The sequence below is a fragment of the Saccopteryx bilineata genome, chromosome 2, assembly GCF_036850765.1.
Source record: "Saccopteryx bilineata isolate mSacBil1 chromosome 2, mSacBil1_pri_phased_curated, whole genome shotgun sequence".
NCBI lineage: Eukaryota > Metazoa > Chordata > Mammalia > Chiroptera > Emballonuridae > Saccopteryx > Saccopteryx bilineata.
Genome location: NC_089491.1, coordinates 98,598,185 through 98,616,004, shown reverse-complemented (window position 1 = coordinate 98,616,004; position 17,820 = coordinate 98,598,185). Strand labels below are relative to the sequence as shown.

Genomic DNA, 17,820 nt, shown 5'->3' with positions numbered 1-17,820 from the left:
TTGGCTCAGTGTTAGAGCGTCGACCTGGCGTGCAGAAGTCCTGGGTTCGATTTCCGGCTGGGGCACACAGGAGAGGCGCCCATCTGCTTCTCCACCCCTCCCCGTCTCCTTCCTCTCTGTCTCTCTCTTCCCCTCCCGCAGCCAAGGCTCCATTGCAGCAAAAGATGGCCGGGGCGCTCTAGTCGCTCTGGTCACGACAGAGCAACACCCGGGATGGGCAGAGCATCGCCCCCTGGTGGGCATGCCGGGTGGATCCCAGTCGGGTGCATGTGGGAGTCTGACTGCCTCCCCATTTCCAGCTTCAGAAAAATACAAAAAAAAAACACAAAAACCATGTCTGGCTTTTATCTTTTTCATCTTCTCCATCTTACCACTTGGACTTCTTACTGTTCCCAGAATTCTCTATTCTGAATCAGGCTGGTGTCAGGCTTCACACATGAATCCTAATGGTCAAATGGAATGTCAGAGCCTATCAAGTCTTTCTTCTTAGTCTTTTATTTTCATTCCAGTAACCTTTCCCTGGCCTCTCACCTCTTCATTTCTGTAACAGTTTCCTAACTGGTCTCTTGCTCATGTTCTTCCCCCCCCCCCTCCTGCCAGGTTCTTTCTCCCACGAGACTTCATCTTGTTCTTTCCATCTCAAAACATTGAATAACTTCTCTTCTTGGCGAATAAAATTTTATTTTGTTGACCTAAAAAATCAAAGCTCTTTTTTATTTTTTTTGAGAGAGAGACAGAAAGGGAGAGCGAGAGGAGGACAAGTACTTCCTTTTACTTTAGTTGTACATGAGCTTCTCGTACGTGCCTGACCAGGGCCAAGTCAGTGTACCCGGGCTCAAGACGGCAACCTTGGGCTTTTCTATGCCAGCTACCTTTTGGGCTCAAGCCAGCAACCCTGCACTGACGAGCCCACGCTCAGAACCAGTGACCTCAGCCTTCTGGGTCAATGTTTTATCCACTGCACTGCCACCGGTCGGGCTTTCCTAACATTCTTTAATTTTTCTTGCCTGGTCACCAGTAGGAAAAAAATGCTGATTATTATTATATGTGTATGGGTCGTTTTTTAAAAATTTTTTATTGTGAAATAAGTATGAAGAATTTCCTTATATCCTTCACTCACCAGCAAATACCTTCAAAAAACATAGTATAGTTATCCAAAGGAAATTTTAAAAAAGAAATTAACATTGGTACAATACTTAGACCTTATTCAAATTTAACCAGTTCCACTAGTTTTTCTTAACTAAGATCCAGTTTAGAAGCACACATTGCATTTCGTTGTCATACTTCCTTACTCTCCTTTCATCTGGAACATTCCCTCGATCTTTCTTTGTTATTTATAACCTTGTCACTTTTAAACATTACGAACCAGTTATTTTGTAGAAGGTCCCTCGATATCTAATATTTATGATTCAGTTTAGGTTTTGCAATTTTGGAAAGATTGCCTCAGAAGTAACATCATACCCTTCTTGGTCCCTATGATAGTGTTATTCTCACTGATGATGTTAACTTTGGTTACTAAGGTGACCTCTGTCAGCTTTCTTCATTGTAAAGTTGGAGTTTTTTTCCTTTGGAATTAATAATTATTCTGTAGGGAGATTCTTTGCAAATAATACAATTTTTTATACTTTAACTCAGTATTTTTAGTATACATTGATGATTCTTGCTAGCAAGTTATACCTATGGTTTTTGCCAAATGGTAGTTTTGGTAGGCTTTAAAGGCATATTAATACTTGTAAATAACATTATTTACATAATAGGATGGTTGCTGGGAAAAAATGCTTCCTCACTTTGCATAGTGTGTTGATTGGGATATAAATTTACTTCAGTCATTGATCTATTTTCCCAAAGTCAATGGGTGTAGTAATAAAAAGGTAAAACACATGGATGTACAATAACAAGTATTATTCTCTAATAACTAGTATTTATGTTTTTAAGTCTACTGTTACCAGACTTGGCCGATGGATTGACTTTGACAATGACTACAAAACTCTGTATCCAGAATTCATGGAATCTGTCTGGTAGGTTTATTTGAAATTGTAAACATAATGACTTGTTATACACTGATGGGGAAAAGTAAGTTTACAGTTGTTCATATGGAAAATACAATAATTAATAAATAATAATACAATAATAACTTCTGTTTCTCATACTTGCAAGTATAAACCTACTTTTTCTCACCCCTGTATTAGCAGAGTGATGATCAGTTTATTTTAGTTTTTAAAGACTTAAAAGTTTACTTTTTAGAGCATATTTAGGTTTGTAGCAAAATAGAGAAGGTACAGACATTTCCCATGTGCCCTCTGCCACCACATGCATAGCTTCCCCCAGCAGAGTGGTACATATCAGCATCCCCCTCCAGAGTGGCACATTTGTTACAACTGAGCCTTCATTGTAATCACTCAAAGTCTATGGTTTACTTTAGGGTTCACTCCAGTTGAATGGTTTGGGGTAAATGTGTAATGACATGTATCTGTTCTAGTATCATATAAAGATTTGTTTTTGGATTCTACATTGGTAATAAGCTATGTGTATATTTTGTCATATATAATGGCCCCAGAAGATTTAGCAGCAAGCTGTAATTAGTTACATTAGTACTTCTACATCAGAACATACAGTTGTTCACACAAATGGCCTGATACCAGCAAATCAAACAAGTTTTGGTAAAGATGTAGAGAAAGGGACCTATCATGCATTGTTGGTAGGATAGGAAATTGGAATAGCCACTGTGGAAAACATTATGCAGGTTCCTCAAAAAAATTAAAGAAAGAAACTATTTTATGACCCAGCAATTCCCTGTGGGTATTTATCAAAAGAAATCCAAAACACTAATTCAGGAAGATACACACATGATTCTGTTTGTTGCAGCATTATTTATAGTAGTCAAGATATGGGAACAAGCCTGACCAGGTGGTGGCGCAGTGGATAGAGCGTCGGACTGGGATGCGGAAGGACCCAGGTTCGAGACCCCGAGGTCACCAGTTTGAGCGCGGGCTCATCTGGCTTGAGCAAAGAGCTCACCAGCTTGGACCCAAGGTCGCTGGCTCCAGCAGGGGGTTACTCGGTCTGCTGAAGGCCCACGGTCAAGGCACATGTGAGAAAGCAATCAATGAACAACTAAGAAGTCGCAACGCGCAACGAGAAACTGATGATTGATGCTTCTCATCTCTCTCCGTTCCTGTCTGTCTGTCCCTATCTATCTCTGCCTCTGTAAAAAAAAAAAAAAAAAAAAAAGATATGGGAACAACCTAAGTGTTCATCAATAGAAGAATGAATAAAGAAGATGTGATGGTTATATACAGTGGCTTATTACTCAGCCATTAAAATCAAAGAATTAAATCTTACCATTTGTAACAAACATGGGTGGACCTAGAGGGTATTATGCTAGGTGAAATAAGTCAGAGTAAGATAAATACCATATGATTTTACTTATATGTGGAATCTAAAGAACAAAATAAATGAACAAAGAAAACATACCTGTAGATGATCAGAACAAACTGTAGATTGCTAGGTGTGAGGGGGGTTAGTAGGATAGGTGAAGGGATTAAGAAGTACAGATTGGGAGTTAGAGAATAGTCATGCAGATGTAAAGTACAGCACAGGGAATATAGTAATATTGTAGTAACTGGTGAAAAGTGGATAGTAGACTTATCAGGGTGACAGGGTCACTATAAAATATATAAATGTGTTACCACTATGCTATACACCTAAAACTAACAAAATGATATTGACTGTCAGCTGTAATTGAAAATAAGTAAAAATACTACATAACTAAATAGAACAACTAAGTGGAACAACAAGTTGATGCTTCTCCCTTCCTTACTCTCTCAAATCAGTGGAAAAATTAAATATATGTAAATGGCTTTATAGCAGTTAAAATTTTTTTGCCAAATTGATGGGTGTAAAATTTGTGGAAACTAATTTTAAAAGTTTGTTTGCTTCTTAAGAAATTAAGTCTAAGAGATTGTGTACTTGAATTTTATACCAAGAGAAAAGTATAGTGCAGTTACTATTCTGTAACCATTTCAAATGTGTTTTACTTATTTACTATTATAAGACAACTGTTGCCATGCCAGTCTTGATTGGTGATTTAATTTGAGCCTGCGATTGTAGTCTGAAAATTATTACATACTAATGGGTATCAGACATCATTATTAGGGTTATAAACTACCTTCTGGCCTGACCAGGCAGTGGCGCAGTGGATAGAGCATCGGACTGGGATGTAGAGGACCCAGGTTCGAGACCCCGAGGTCACCAGTTTGAGCACGGGCTCATCTGGTTTGAGCAAGACTCACCAGCTTGGACCCAAGGTCGCTGGCTTGAGCAAGGGGTCATTCAGTCTGCTGTAGCCCTCCCCCCCCCCCTCCCCCCCCCCGTCAAGGCACATATGAGAAAACAATCTCTGAGAAACTAAGGTGCTTCAGCAAAGAATTGATGCTTCTCATCTCTCTCCCTTCCAGTCTGTCTGTTCCTTTCTCTGTCACATACACACACAAAAGAAACAAAATAAACTGCCTTTTGTACATAACTCAGGTGAATTTTACATAATTACAGGTGAATTGCAAAGCTGTTTTATAGGATGTGCTTTCACTGCCCTACTTTGTAGGTGCTGTGTCTCTTATTACCCTCCTATCTACCTGGTCATATTTCTGTCAGGATCTGTTGCACATGCTTGACATGTGTTCTTTGCCTTTAAGGAGCAAGACACCGTGGGGTAGTTCTCAGACCCTTTGACTCTGTGTGCCCCTGTGGGTGCATCTCCAGACCCATATACCCCAGGGTAGAAGCTGACAGATTTTCTCACATGCCAGGGACTTTGGACGGGACAGGGAGCGTGTCCTATTCACTGAGCAGCTGGAGTTCTCATGGTTAGAGCATCTAAAAACCAGGGATTGTGTTAAATATCAGAAAAATAAGGTACTATTTGTGCTCTAGATCAGGGCTATTGCGCACTTAAATGTGGAAACTATGATCAAGAAACTGAATTTCTAATTTTAATGACTGAGCACCTGTGGCTAGTACCTACATGTTGGAAACTACAGCGCTACATCATTTTCTTAATTTACACAAAATATACTTGAATTAGGGGAAAACAGTTTGTTATTAAGATGTTATTGTTTCTGAGGACGGTCTTGGCATATAAATAAGACACATAGACCTAGGGTGAATATAAAAAACAGTGGGACAGCCTGACCTGTGGTGGCACAGTGGATAAAACATTGATCTGAAATGCTGAGGTCGCTGGTCAAAACCCTGGGCTTGCCTGGTCAAGGCACCTACGGGAGTTGATGCTTCTTGCTCCTCTCCCTTTCTTTCTCTTTCTCTCTTTCATCTCTAAAATGAATTTTTTTAAAAAGTAAGAGATACCTTTAATAATGACATTAATAACTGTGATAATTTAGATTGAGTTGGTGCTTTTGAGTATACAAAGTAGTTCACCTGAATTTTCCCAGATGATTCAGAGGCCTGTGGATTGGGTTAGGACCCTGTCTGAGATAAAGACAAGTGGCTGTTACTTGCCTGAGATAACATAGCTGGTTTTGTGGCTCTTGGACTTGAAAACTGCGTCTTAGGCCCTGACTGGATAGAGCATCATCCCAAAGCACAGAGGTTGCCGGTTCAGTCCTCAGTCAGGGCACATAAAGGAACAGATTATAGTTCCTGCCTCTCTCTTGCTCTCTCCCTTCCTCTCTTTAAAATAAATAAAATAATTAAAAAAGAAAGAAAGCTGGGTCTTACGATAGGTAACCTAATACTCTTCCTTTAGTCCTCTATTGAGTGTCCTACTTCAAAGTGTATCATTTAAAATTGAGCTTAACCTTAAGAAATTTATTATAAAACATCACTTTCTTTTTTGTGTGGGAGAGACAGAGTCAGAAAGAGGGACAGATAGGGACAGACAGACAGACAGAACGGGAGAGAGATGAGAAACATCAATTTCTTGTTGCGGCTCTTTAGCTGCTCACAGATTGATTTACTAATTTCCCACATGTGCCCTGACGGGGGTGCAGGGGGGGGGCGGCTACAGCAGACCAATTGACCCTTTGCTCAAGCTAGTGACCTTGGGCTCAAGCTGGTGAGCCCTGCTCAAACCAGATGAGTTCACATTCAAGCTAGCAACCTCGGGGTCTCGATCCTGGGTCCTCCACCTCCCAGTCTGATGCTACATCCACTGCGCCACCTCCTGGCCAAGTTAAAACATCACTTCTTAAGTTTTATCTAAAGCCAAAGGAATACCATGAAAAAATACACAATTTTCATAAAAATGTATTTTAGCAAAGTGTCTTATTAGTACATTTAGCTTAAAGCAATATGATTAAGCATTCAGTAATACTTTTTTTTTTTTTTTTTTCATTTTTTCCGAAGCTGGAAACAGGGAGGCAGTCAGACAGACTCCCGCATGCGCCCGACCGGGATCCACCCGGCATGCCCACCAGGGGGCGATGTTCTGCCCCTCTAGGGCATAGCTCTGTTGCATCCAGAGCTATTCTAGAGCCTGAGGCAGAGGCCACAGATCCATCCCCAGCGCCCAGGCCATCTTTGCTCCAATGGAGCCTCGGCTGCGGGAGGGGAAGAGAGAGAGAGGAAGGAAAGGGGGAGGGGTGGAGAAGCAGATGGCACTTCCCCTGTGTGCCCTGGCCGGGAATCGAACCTGGGACTCCTGCACTCTAGGCCGACGCTCTACCGCTGAGCCAACTGGCCAGGGCCAGTAATACTTTTTAACTAGTTGTAGGAGAGACACTGATTCAAATTTCAGTGATGTTATACCAGAAACAAAAACTGAAGTACCACATGATTAAGATATTAGTAGGGCCCTGGCCGGTTGGCTCAGCGGTAGAGCGTCAGCCTGGCGTGCGGGGGACCCGGGTTCGATTCCCGGCCAGGGCACATAGGAGAAGCGCCCATTTGCTTCTCCACCCCTCCGCCGTGCTTTCCTCTCTGTCTCTCTCTTCCCCTCCCGTAGCCAAGGCTCCATTGGAGCAAAGATGGCCCGTGCGCTGGGGATGGCTCCTTGGCCTCTGCCCCAGGCACTAGAGTGGCTCTGGTCTCAGCAGAGTGACCCCCCCCCCCAGGGGCAGAGCATCGCCCCCTGGTGGGCGTGCCGGGTGGATCCCGGTCAGGCGCATGCAGGAGTCTGACTGTCTCTCCCCATTTCCAGCTTCAGAAAAATACAAAAAAAAAAAAAAAGATATTAGTAGGAATCTATTTTTTTCTAGTATTCCTAAAAAAAATGTAAATAATATAACGATATGTATAGTTTTATGTAACTGGTACCTTACTGTACAGTATGGTGTTAGTTTTCTCAGTCAACATTAAGTCATGAACATGTTTCCATGTCAACAGATACTAGTACTTTTATGTCTACATAATGTCTCATTGTTCTGATCTGTTGTAATTTAACAGAAAATCTTCAGTTGAGGGACATTTTGTTTTCACATCTTTGAGACAAACTATAAACAGAACCTGGCATAAATGTTTGCATTTGGGGAAACAAAATTTTGATTATATAATTATTCTAAAACTTTGTCTCTTTACTTGCTAGGTGGGTCTTCAAACAACTTTATGATAAAGGCCTTGTTTATAGAGGTGTGAAAGTCATGCCCTTTTCCACTGCATGCAACACTCCACTTTCCAACTTTGAATCTCACCAGAATTACAAGGTAAGGCATCATTGGGCCTTAAGTTATGTAGAAAGAAGTTAAATGGTTGTGGTCAAGGTAGGCTGTGTGGAGTGTTAGCCTAGCAAGTCTTGTCAGTTTGATTACTTTTTTCTGAGTGCTGGTAAAGTTGCCAGTCACTGAACCAAGGTTCTGTTAAGAGTATAAATGAGGCCGTGCCTGGATAGCTCGGTCGGTTAGAGTGTCATCCCAGTACCCGAAGGTTATGGGTTCAGTCCCCAGTCAGGGCACATATAGGAACAGATCGAAGTTTCTGTCTCTCTCTCCCCCTTTTTCTCTCCCTAAAATCAATAATATATATATATATATTTTTTTTTTTTTTAACGTGGAAATTTTATTTTATCATTTATTTATTTACTTATTTATTTTTACAGACAGAGAGTCAGAGAGAGGGATAGATAGGGACAGACAGACAAGAAGGGAGAGAGATGGGAAGCATCAATTTTTTGTTGTGGCACCTTAGTTGTTCATTGATTGCTTTCTCATATGTGCCTTGACCATGGGGCTACAGCAGACCGAGTAACCCCTTGCTCAAGCTGGCGACCTCAGGATCTCGAACCTGGGTCCTCTGCGTCCCAGTCTGACACTCTATCCACTGTGCCACTGCCTGGTCAGACTATTGATTAATTTTTGAGAGAGAGAGGAAGGGAGAGAGAGACAGGATCTTTGATCTGCTGCTCTTGCATGTGCTCTGACCAGGGATCAAACCAGCAACCTCTTTACTTGGGGACAATGTTTTAACCAACTGAGCTATCTGGCCATGGCAAGAGGTTTTTAAATTTTTTCTTTTTTTATGTTTATTACTGTACTACTAAAATTAATATTTTACATCTTATTGCCTGGTTTAATAATAAGACCTGTTTTGGCTCCTCCATTTTCTTGCTGTACTCCATATAGTTACATGAAGTGAATAGCCAACACCCAGATAAAACGAAGAACCTTATAAACCTATCACGCTCCTTTCTCATGTTCCTTTCATGTTAGTCACACACTCCTCGCGCCTCCTTCCAACTGCATTGATTTGTTTGCTGATTCTAAATTTTTATAAATGGAATTATACAGTGCGTTCTTTTTTTTTTTAATTTTTTATTCATTTTAGAGAGGAGAGGGAGAGACAGAGAGAGAGAGAGAGGAGAGACAGAGAGAGATAAGGGGGGGAGGAGCTGGAAGCATCAACTCCCATATGTGCCTTGACCAGGCAAGCCCAGGGTTTTGAACCGGCGACCTCAGCATTTCCAGGTCGACGCTTTATCCACTGCGCCACCACAGGTCAGGCTACAGTGCGTTCTTTTTTGTGTCTTGCTTCTCTTGATCAAGATTCTGTTTCAAAGTCATCCATGCTGTGTTTGTAGATCACCATTTTAATTACTGCCTAGGATTTATTTACCCTACTATTGGGCATTTGAGTAATATTCAGTTTGTGGTTCTTATGAATAGTGCTACTATTCTATTCATAAAAATAGAATGTGGACATTCTAGAACTTGTCTTTGGGGAAGCATATACTGTACACATTTCTGTTGAATACATACCCAAGAGTGGAATTGTTGAGTGGGTATACTTCTATTTAGCTCCAATATACAGGCTGGAAAACTCATTAAAGGGCCACATAGTAAATATTTCAGGCTTTGTGAGCGATGTGATCTCTGTCTCAAGTATTCAACTCTGTCAAAACCATCCCTAGCTTTGGAGCTACATAAAAACAGGTTACAGGCAGATTTGGTTTGTGGACTGTGGTTTTCTGCCTTCTCTTCAAACAGATAGTAGCATAGAGTGCTTTGAAGTCATTATATAACTAGAACAAGGCAGAGCTCATGCTGCCCATTGCTATGAACCCAACCACACAAGTACAAGGACTGAAATATATGAATTGACAGCAAACTCCAGAAGGCAAAGGACCTCAATGCCTCCAAAGCCTGCTTTAGCTGTTACTGTACTGTCTCTTTTCATGCAATTCAGGGGCTGTTAGTAATGGTGCAAAGGGCAAAGTCCATGCAGTTAGTCATATAGGCAGTGGGGTGATGAGGTATCCCTCAGTGTGATCTGTTCTTGAGGTAATGGGACTGTCTTCTTGCTGTCTCTGCATTCCTCCATGCCTGAGTGGTTCAGGCTGTCCATCTCCTTCCTAATTTCTGGGCTCCTCCTGGATGCTTCCCAGAGCTGCTGCAAAGATAAGCTTCTTGCCACATTTCAAAGAGGAAAGTCAGGGAGCCCTTAAGGGAGAATAGAAAGCAAATGTGCCAATTAACTGTGTCCTAACTCTTACATTTTTTACTGATTTATACTCCCACTAGACAGTTCTGATTACTCTGTATCCTGTCAACACTTAGCATTTTCTTTTTTCACTTAAGCCATTCTATGATTGTGTATTGGTTGCCACTGAGGTTTGTTTTGTTTTGTTTAATGAACTTGAAACTAGAAAATATAGTGGAGTTTGTGCTGCCTGTCACCAATTTATAAACAGAAATTGAATCTTTATGGGTGCTTTATTCCAATGACCAGCAATCTGGGGAGATGGCGGTTTCACTCCCAAATTATCTCAACTCCCTTTCCCCAGCCAAACTTTTTTTTTTTTTTTGTATTTTTCTGAAGCTGGAAACAGGGAGAGACAGTCAGACAGACTCCCGCATGCACCCGACCGGGATCCACCTGGCACGCCCACCAGGGGGCAGAGCCACTCTAGCGCCTGGGGCAGAGACCAAGGAGCCATCACCAGTGCCTAGGCCATCTTTGCTCCAATGGAGCCTTGGCTGCGGGAGGGGAAGAGAGAGACAGAGAGGAAGGAGGGGGGTGGAGAAGCAAATGGGCGCTTCTCCTATGTGCCCTGGCCGGAAATCGAACCTGAGTCCCCCTCACGCCAGGCCGATGCTCTACCGCTGAGCCAACCGGCCAGGGCCCCCAGCCAAACTTTTTATAAGGGGAAGGAAAAAGGTAGGTAAGGGTTTTGGGATTTCAAGGGAGAGTTAATCAGATCATAGTTAACTGTTAATTGGATCATAGACAGCAGGTGTTCCTTCCTTGGAGCACAGAGGCTTTGCTTGCAGTACCCTGGGGCACAAAGATGAGTCACTCTCAGATCTCCTCAGATCCTGCAGTCCTGGTCAGATAACCCACCTCCTGGAACAAAGTTTTTACTTGCATTAACCATTATATCCACTGACCGTACCAAAACCATCATTACTCAAACTAAAATTTTAAATCTTGAGTTCCCTCTATCAAACAGAATTAATATTAATATTGTAATATGTCCAATGAGTTGAGTGACAAGGAAAGCAACTTTATTCAGAAAGCCAGCAAGCCAAGAAGATGGCAGACTAGCATCCTAAAGAAACATCTTAAAGTATAGAATCCAGCCTTTTATGTCAAAGAAAGGGGGAAACAGGAGGGCAAAGAGGTGATTGACAACCATAGACATCTGAGTGCCACCAGGAGTCCCAGGAAAATTGTGGAACTTCTTTGTTCTTAGTCTGTTGACTCTAGTTGATGTGAGTCCATTCAAATCTTTGATAGTCATTTTTGTACATACGTATCTCCTCAGGAGAGATAGTTTCTGGTAAGGGGCTGTTTTTGAAAAGCTCAAGCCACAAGCATAATTCCTCTAATGGTTAGCACATTTATAGGTAAAACTTAGCAGAAGCTATTAACCTGAAGGTCTTGGAAACAAAGCATGCTTGAACAAGATGGAATCAGAACAAGCATTTCACTGTTACAATTTGGGCATATTATAATTTCAGGTATATGGTGTTTCAAAATGACTTGTTTTTAGGTTTTGGAATAAAGTAGGGGTCCCCAAACTACGGCCCGCAGGCCACATGCGGCCCCCTGAGGCCATTTATCCGGCCCCCACTGCACTTCTGGAAGGGGCACCTGTTTCATTGAGAGGAGCATAGTTCCCATTGAAATACTGGTCAGTTTGTTGATTTAAATTTACTTGTTCTTTATTTTAAATATTGTACTTGTTCCCGTTTTGTTTTTTTACTTAAAAATAAGATGTGCAGTGTGCATAGGGATTTGTTCATAGTTTTTTTTATACTCTGGCCCTCCAACAGTCTGAGGGACAGAGAACTGGCCTCCTATGTAAAAAGTTTGAGGACCCCTGGAATAAAGAATAACTTTTTAAATTATTTTTAAATTATTTAATTATTTTTTTCTGGGTAATTATTTTTAATTATTAAAATTATTTTATTGACATATGTGGGTCAAATAAGTTTGCAAATATGTATATGTTTGCTTGCTTATAGTTTGCATTGAGTGTGGGAGACAGGCTATAAGCTGGCAAAGTTCTTATAGCTTAAGGCAGGGGTCCCCAAACTATGGCCCGCGGGCCACATGTGGCCCCCTGAGGCCATTTATCCGGCCCTGCCGCACTTCCAGAAGGGGCACCACCATCTCATTAGCCAAAAGCAGGCCCATAGTTTCCATTGAAATACTGGTCAGTCTGTTGATTTAAATTTACTTGTTCTTTATTTTAAATATTGTATTTGTTCCCATTTTGTTTTTTTACTTTAAAATAAGATATGTGCAGTGTGCATAGGGATTTTTTTCATAGTTTTTTTTATAGTCTGGCCCTCCAACGGTATGAGGGACAGTGAACTGGCCCCCTGTGTAAAAAGTTTGGGGACCCCTGGCTTAAGGCTTAGTTTTAAGACTAAGCCTTTTCCACCCTTTTAATACTAAGATCTTTTCAACATTCTTCTAATACTAAGATCTTCTCAAAATAAGCTTTTCCTTACACCCTTGACTACTGCATGATAGAGGTTGGTGCACTCTTCTTTTTTTTTTTTTTTTTTTTTTTAGACTTCACATATAAGTAAAACCATATAATATTTGTCTTTCTCTACCTAACTTAGTTAACCTAGCCTGATTTTTATTTATTTATTTATTTATTTATTTATTTTGCATTTTTTTCTGAAGCTGGAAACAGGGAGAGACAGTCAGACAGACTCCCGCATGCGCCCGACCGGGATCCACCCGGCACGCCCACCATGGGGCGACGCTCTGCCCACCAGGGGGCGATGCTCTGCCCATCCTGGGCGTCGCCATGTTGCGACCAGAGCCACTCTAGTGCCTGGGGCAGAGGCCACAGAGCCATCCCCAGCGCCCGGGCCATCTTTGCTCCAATGGAGCCTTGGCTGCGGGAGGGGAAGAGAGAGACAGAGAGGAAGGCGCAGCAGAGGGGTGGAGAAGCAAATGGGCGCTTCTCCTGTGTTCCCTGGCCAGGAATCGAACCCGGGTCCTCCGCACGCTAGGCCGACGCTCTACCACTGAGCCAACCGGCCAGGGCGGTTGGTGCACTCTTATGAGGAATCCCATTTATGCCTCAGATAAGTGCGACTTTGTACCAGAGAATTCCTTATTTGTATATTGGCTTAAAGGCTTTCATTTTCTACACTATAAAATAAAGCAGACTGGGGGCTCTCTCTCTAGGTTCCTGCCATCAGCATTGCAGAAGCCTCCCTGATCCCTTGCCCTCTATGGGAAAAGCAGTTTTTTTGCTTTCCCTTGGCTTTTCTTGTGGCTTGCCTGTCTTGGTGAGACACCAATAAACAGAATGGCCCACCGTTTCTTTACCATGTACCCGATTTCAATGAGAACCTGCATGTGAATAGCTGGGTGGCAGCCCCTGGCCTTACACCCAGGCTACATGATATAGCCTATTGCTTTGTAGGGGAGGAAAAATAATTTCCATCTACCTTTCTGGGTTCTTGGCCAAGAATTTCTGTAATAAAAGACAAATTATGCCTAGCATCGACCTGAATCAAAGTTGCTGGTTTAATCCCAAGTCAGGGCACATAGGGGAAGCAAACCAGTGAATCCACAGCTGGGTGAACAACTGAGTATCTCTCCCCCTCTCCTCCTTTTCCCCTCTGTCTCCCTCTCCCCCTCCCTCTCCCTCTCCTCCTCCCTCTCCCTCTCCTCCTCCCTCTCCCTCTCCTTCTCCTTTTCCTCTCCCTCTCTTCCTCCCTCCTTTCCCTCCCCCTTCTCCCTTTCCTCCCTTTCTCTCTCCCCTTCTCCTGTCTTCTTGTCCTCCCTCTCTCCTTCCCCCATCTCTAAAATCAATAAATCCTTTTTTTTTTTAAGTAAAAGGTTAACAGGAGAGAAAAAAAGTTTGCTAGCATGTATACCTCCTAGATACATGGGAGAGACCCAGGAAAACTGAGTAACTTGTCAAAATTGCAAAAGCCACCACCACCACCTTAAGTACAGTCTTCAGCTGAAGACAGGAGATGTTGAGAACTCTGGGTGGCAGGTATGGGAGGTTACCAGGAAAAGTACAGTAAACAAAAGTGAGGTTGCTATGTAGTTTACACAGTTATCTTCTGCATTGGTAAGAATTTCTAAAGATAAGGTCTTCCTCTTTCTGGCACAAGAAGAGGAGACATCCTTACAAATGGGGAGTTCTCTTGCAGATATAAATGTCTTTTATAAAAGGTAACTTCTACTTGCTTTCAGAGCTTCTCCCTTGTCTACTGTTTCTTTTTTTATTATTATTAATTTTTTTACATGAACAGAGAGAGAGTCAGAGAGAGGGATAGATAGGGACAGACAGACAGGAACGGAGAGAGATGAGAAGCATCAATCATCAGTTTTTCGTTGAGACTCCTTAGTTGTTCATTGATTGCTTTCTCATATGTGCCTTGACCGCAGACCTTCAGCAGACCAAGTAACCCCTTGCTCGAGTCAGCGACCTTGGGCTCAAGCTGGTGAGCTTTTTTTTGGCTCAAGCCAGATGAGCCCGCACTCAAGTTGGCAACCTCGGGGTCTTGAACCTGGGTCCTTCCACATCCCAGTCCGACGCTCTATTCACTGCGCCACCACCTGGTCAGGCTGTCTGCTGTTTCTTAAAGTTAACTGGCCTAAAATAATCTTTATTTATGTGAAATAGACATATTTTAGAATTACAAATTCTGTTTTCCTACATTTATTAGGCTATAAACATCTTGTTATTGTACTGAATAGTGTAGGCAGTTGTAACACATTGCTTCTAAGTACTCCTGGAATGCGCTGACTTAGGACCTTAGGAAAGCCAAGACGTCACTGGCCTAGCCTATAGGAATTTTTCAGCTTCATTGTAATTTTCTGGTACCACCATCATATTTGCAGTCCACTGACCAATGTCATGCAGTGTGTAATTGTGAAAACTTTTAAAGTATATTTAAAAATATATTTGGAAATTTTTGCTATGTATTTTATTTTTATAAATAGGATAAATGGTTTTTTAAAAGCTCAGTTTATTCTGAAAATCGATTTACTTTAGTCTTTAGTATTAGTTTATTTTTCTTACATGTCAGTTGTGGGTTTTGTAAGAAAATACTGTCTCATTTTATTTCAGGATGTTCAAGATCCTTCAGTGTTTGTAACCTTCCCTTTGGAAGAAGATGAAAATACATCTTTGGTTGCTTGGACAACCACTCCCTGGACCCTACCTAGTAACCTTGCCGTCTGTGTGAACCCAGATATGCTGTATGTAAAGATTAAAGGTAAGTGAGAGCCTGTTTACTTATGATTAATGTGGATAAGATAATTCTAACATATTTTGGGAAAGAATGAAGTTACATTTTTGGAGGAATAAAAATAAATGTTTTTGAAAAAGTGTTAAAACTTAATCAGAACAATAACCTCTAAAAGAGGTTTGGGTTTTTGTTTTGTTTGTTTTTGGTTTTGTTTTTGTTTTTAATCTGTTAAAGAACAAAATTCAGCCAAATAAATTTGAAGGTCTGATTGACTTTATTAATTGGGCAGTGTTTCATCTAGCAACTATAAGAGGATGCTGCTGGGTTATACAATAGGAAAGATTTTTTTTTTTAGATTTTTTATTTATTTATTCATTTTAGAAAGAGGAGACAGAGAGAACGGGGTTGGGGGGAATAGGAAGCATCAACTCCCATATGTGCCTTGACTAGGCAAGCCCTGGGTTTTGAACCAGTGGCCTCAACATTCCATGTCAATGCTTTACTCACTGCACCACCACAGGTCAGGCTGCAAGAGGAAAGAGTTTTATAGGAAGAAGAGTGGGACAAGGGGAGCTATTTGAAAAAGAAAAGATGGAATTAGTTTTATATCAGAACATCTGTGTTTTTGGTTTGTTTGTTTTTGGGTTTTTTTGAGGGGAAGCTAATAGGCAAAGTTTTTAATTAAATGGATTGCCTGTTTTTTTCTATGGTTTGGGGGTATGGTGAAAGCCTGTGCTACAAATTACCTCACTGGTGTTGACCAGAAAATTGCAGGCATTAAGATTATGTTTCCAGGAGAGGTTGAAATGGCAATTAGGTTGGGTAATGAATCTAGGTTTGTATCATGGGCTTTTAGCATGAGTGAGACCATTTTGGCTCTGTGGTTTTCTCTTTAAAATATTGAAAATGTCAGGCCCTGGGCAGTGACTCAATGGATAGAGCATTGGCCCAGCAATTGGATGTCCCAGGTTTGATTTCCAGTCAGGGCACACAGGAAAAATGACCATCTGCTCATCCCCCCAACCTCTCCCTCATCCTCTCCCAGAGCCAGTGGCTCAGTTGGTTTGAGCATGACTCCAGATGCTAAAAATAGCTTGGTTGTGAGAATCAGTCCCAGATGGGGTTCCCATGTGGATCCTGGTTAGGGGTGCATGTAGGAGTCTGCCTCACTATCTCCTCACTCTCACCTAAAAAATAAAATAAAATAAAAAAGATTAAAAATGTAACACATAAAAAAGTAAAGTAGTACACAAATAAAAAGTAAAAATTTCTTTTAAAACATTCCTTATAATATTCTAATTTTAATATATTTTTGTACATCATGCCCCTATTAAAGATGAAGTATCAGAGCTTCAGAGGAGTGGTATCTCATCATTAGGAAATCTCTGATGTTTATTTTTTAAACACACCAAGCAGTTTACTCAGATATTACTAACCATCTGGACTTACCATCAGATCCCACAGGTAAGGGCTCAGTCCTACAAAACTGTCCCCACCAGCACACCCCCTCTTCAGACTCCAATCACAAGTCCACATTGTCCCCTCTGCTTCTGACTGATCCATGACCTCCTCCTCAGGATCAATTAATTTGCTCACAGAACTCGAAGTAATATATTGCTTATTAGATAACCAGTTTGTTATAAAAGGATATTTTGAAGGCTACACATAAGCAGCTACATGGAGAAGTTCATAGGGGTAAGGACTGGAAGGGTCCCAAGCACAGCTTCTTTTCCTATGGAATTTGGGTGGGCTACATGGCTCTCATCATTTAGGAAATTCTAAGGATTTTAAGAGCTCTGCCAGGCCCCTGCCAGTTGGCTCAGCGGTAGAGCGTCAGCCTGGCATGCGGGGGACCCAGGTTCGATTCCCAGCCAGGGCACATAGGAGAAGCGCCCATTTGCTTCTCCACCACCACCCCCTCCTTCCTCTCTGTCTCTCTCTTCCCCTCCCGCAGCCAAGGCTCCATTGGAGCAAAAGATGGCCCGGGCGCTGGAGATGGCTCCTTGGCCTCTGCCTCAGGCGCTAGAGTGGCTCTGGCCGTGGCAGAGCGACGCCCCAGAGGGGCAGAGCGTCGCCCCCTGGTGGGCAAAGCATCGCCCCTGGTGGGCGTGCCGGGTGGATCCCGGTCGGGCGCATGCGGGAGTCTGTCTGACTGTCTCTCCCCGTTTCCAACTTCAGAAAAAAAAAAAAAAAGAGCTCTGCCAGGAACAGGGGAACTGAGACCAAATATGTATGTATCATAAAGTCTTTTAACATCACAGAATTTGTACCACAACTTGACTTTTGTGTCTTTTACATATTCTCTGGTAGAGAGTTAAATCAGTCTCAATGAGGTCCTTTCCAAAGATATTTATATGGAAATAGAAGATTGGTACCTTTAAGGTGTTGATGATAGCTAATGGGGAGAGGGGGAAAGCCAGAGAAAGAAAAGAAAAACTTGTCCAGAAAAAAAAAATCTGCCTTGTATGACAATCAACTTGATTCACAATAGCTTTTGCTGGCAAGAGAAAAATACTGGTAAAGGAATGAGAAAAAGCAGGGTTTTTTGTTTTGTTTTGTTTTATTATTATTATTATCATTTAGCTGTGCCTTGAGAGTGGATAGGCCTGAGGCCTGGTTTCTTGTGACACGTGCTGGGAAAGCGCTGTTGTACAGGCAGAGCCTGGCTCTGGTGTCTCAGCTGTTTCCCTGG

General features: G+C 42.0%; 1 protein-coding gene and 1 non-coding gene across 2 annotated transcripts in view; one reads left to right on the top strand and one right to left on the bottom strand.

The window, feature by feature from the left end:
* IARS1 (isoleucyl-tRNA synthetase 1) overlaps positions 1–17,820 on the top strand; it is an 89,375-nt gene that overhangs the window by 7,733 nt on the left and 63,822 nt on the right. The window contains exons 5-7 of the mRNA XM_066257451.1: positions 1,936–2,018; positions 7,541–7,658; positions 15,008–15,155. Of these exons, the coding sequence (XP_066113548.1) occupies positions 1,936–2,018; positions 7,541–7,658; positions 15,008–15,155 (349 nt within the window). The remainder of the gene's footprint in view (positions 1–1,935; positions 2,019–7,540; positions 7,659–15,007; positions 15,156–17,820) is intronic.
* On the bottom strand, positions 6,629–6,704 carry TRNAS-AGA (transfer RNA serine (anticodon AGA)). Its single transcript has one exon. It is a non-coding gene; the product is annotated as a tRNA-Ser (tRNA).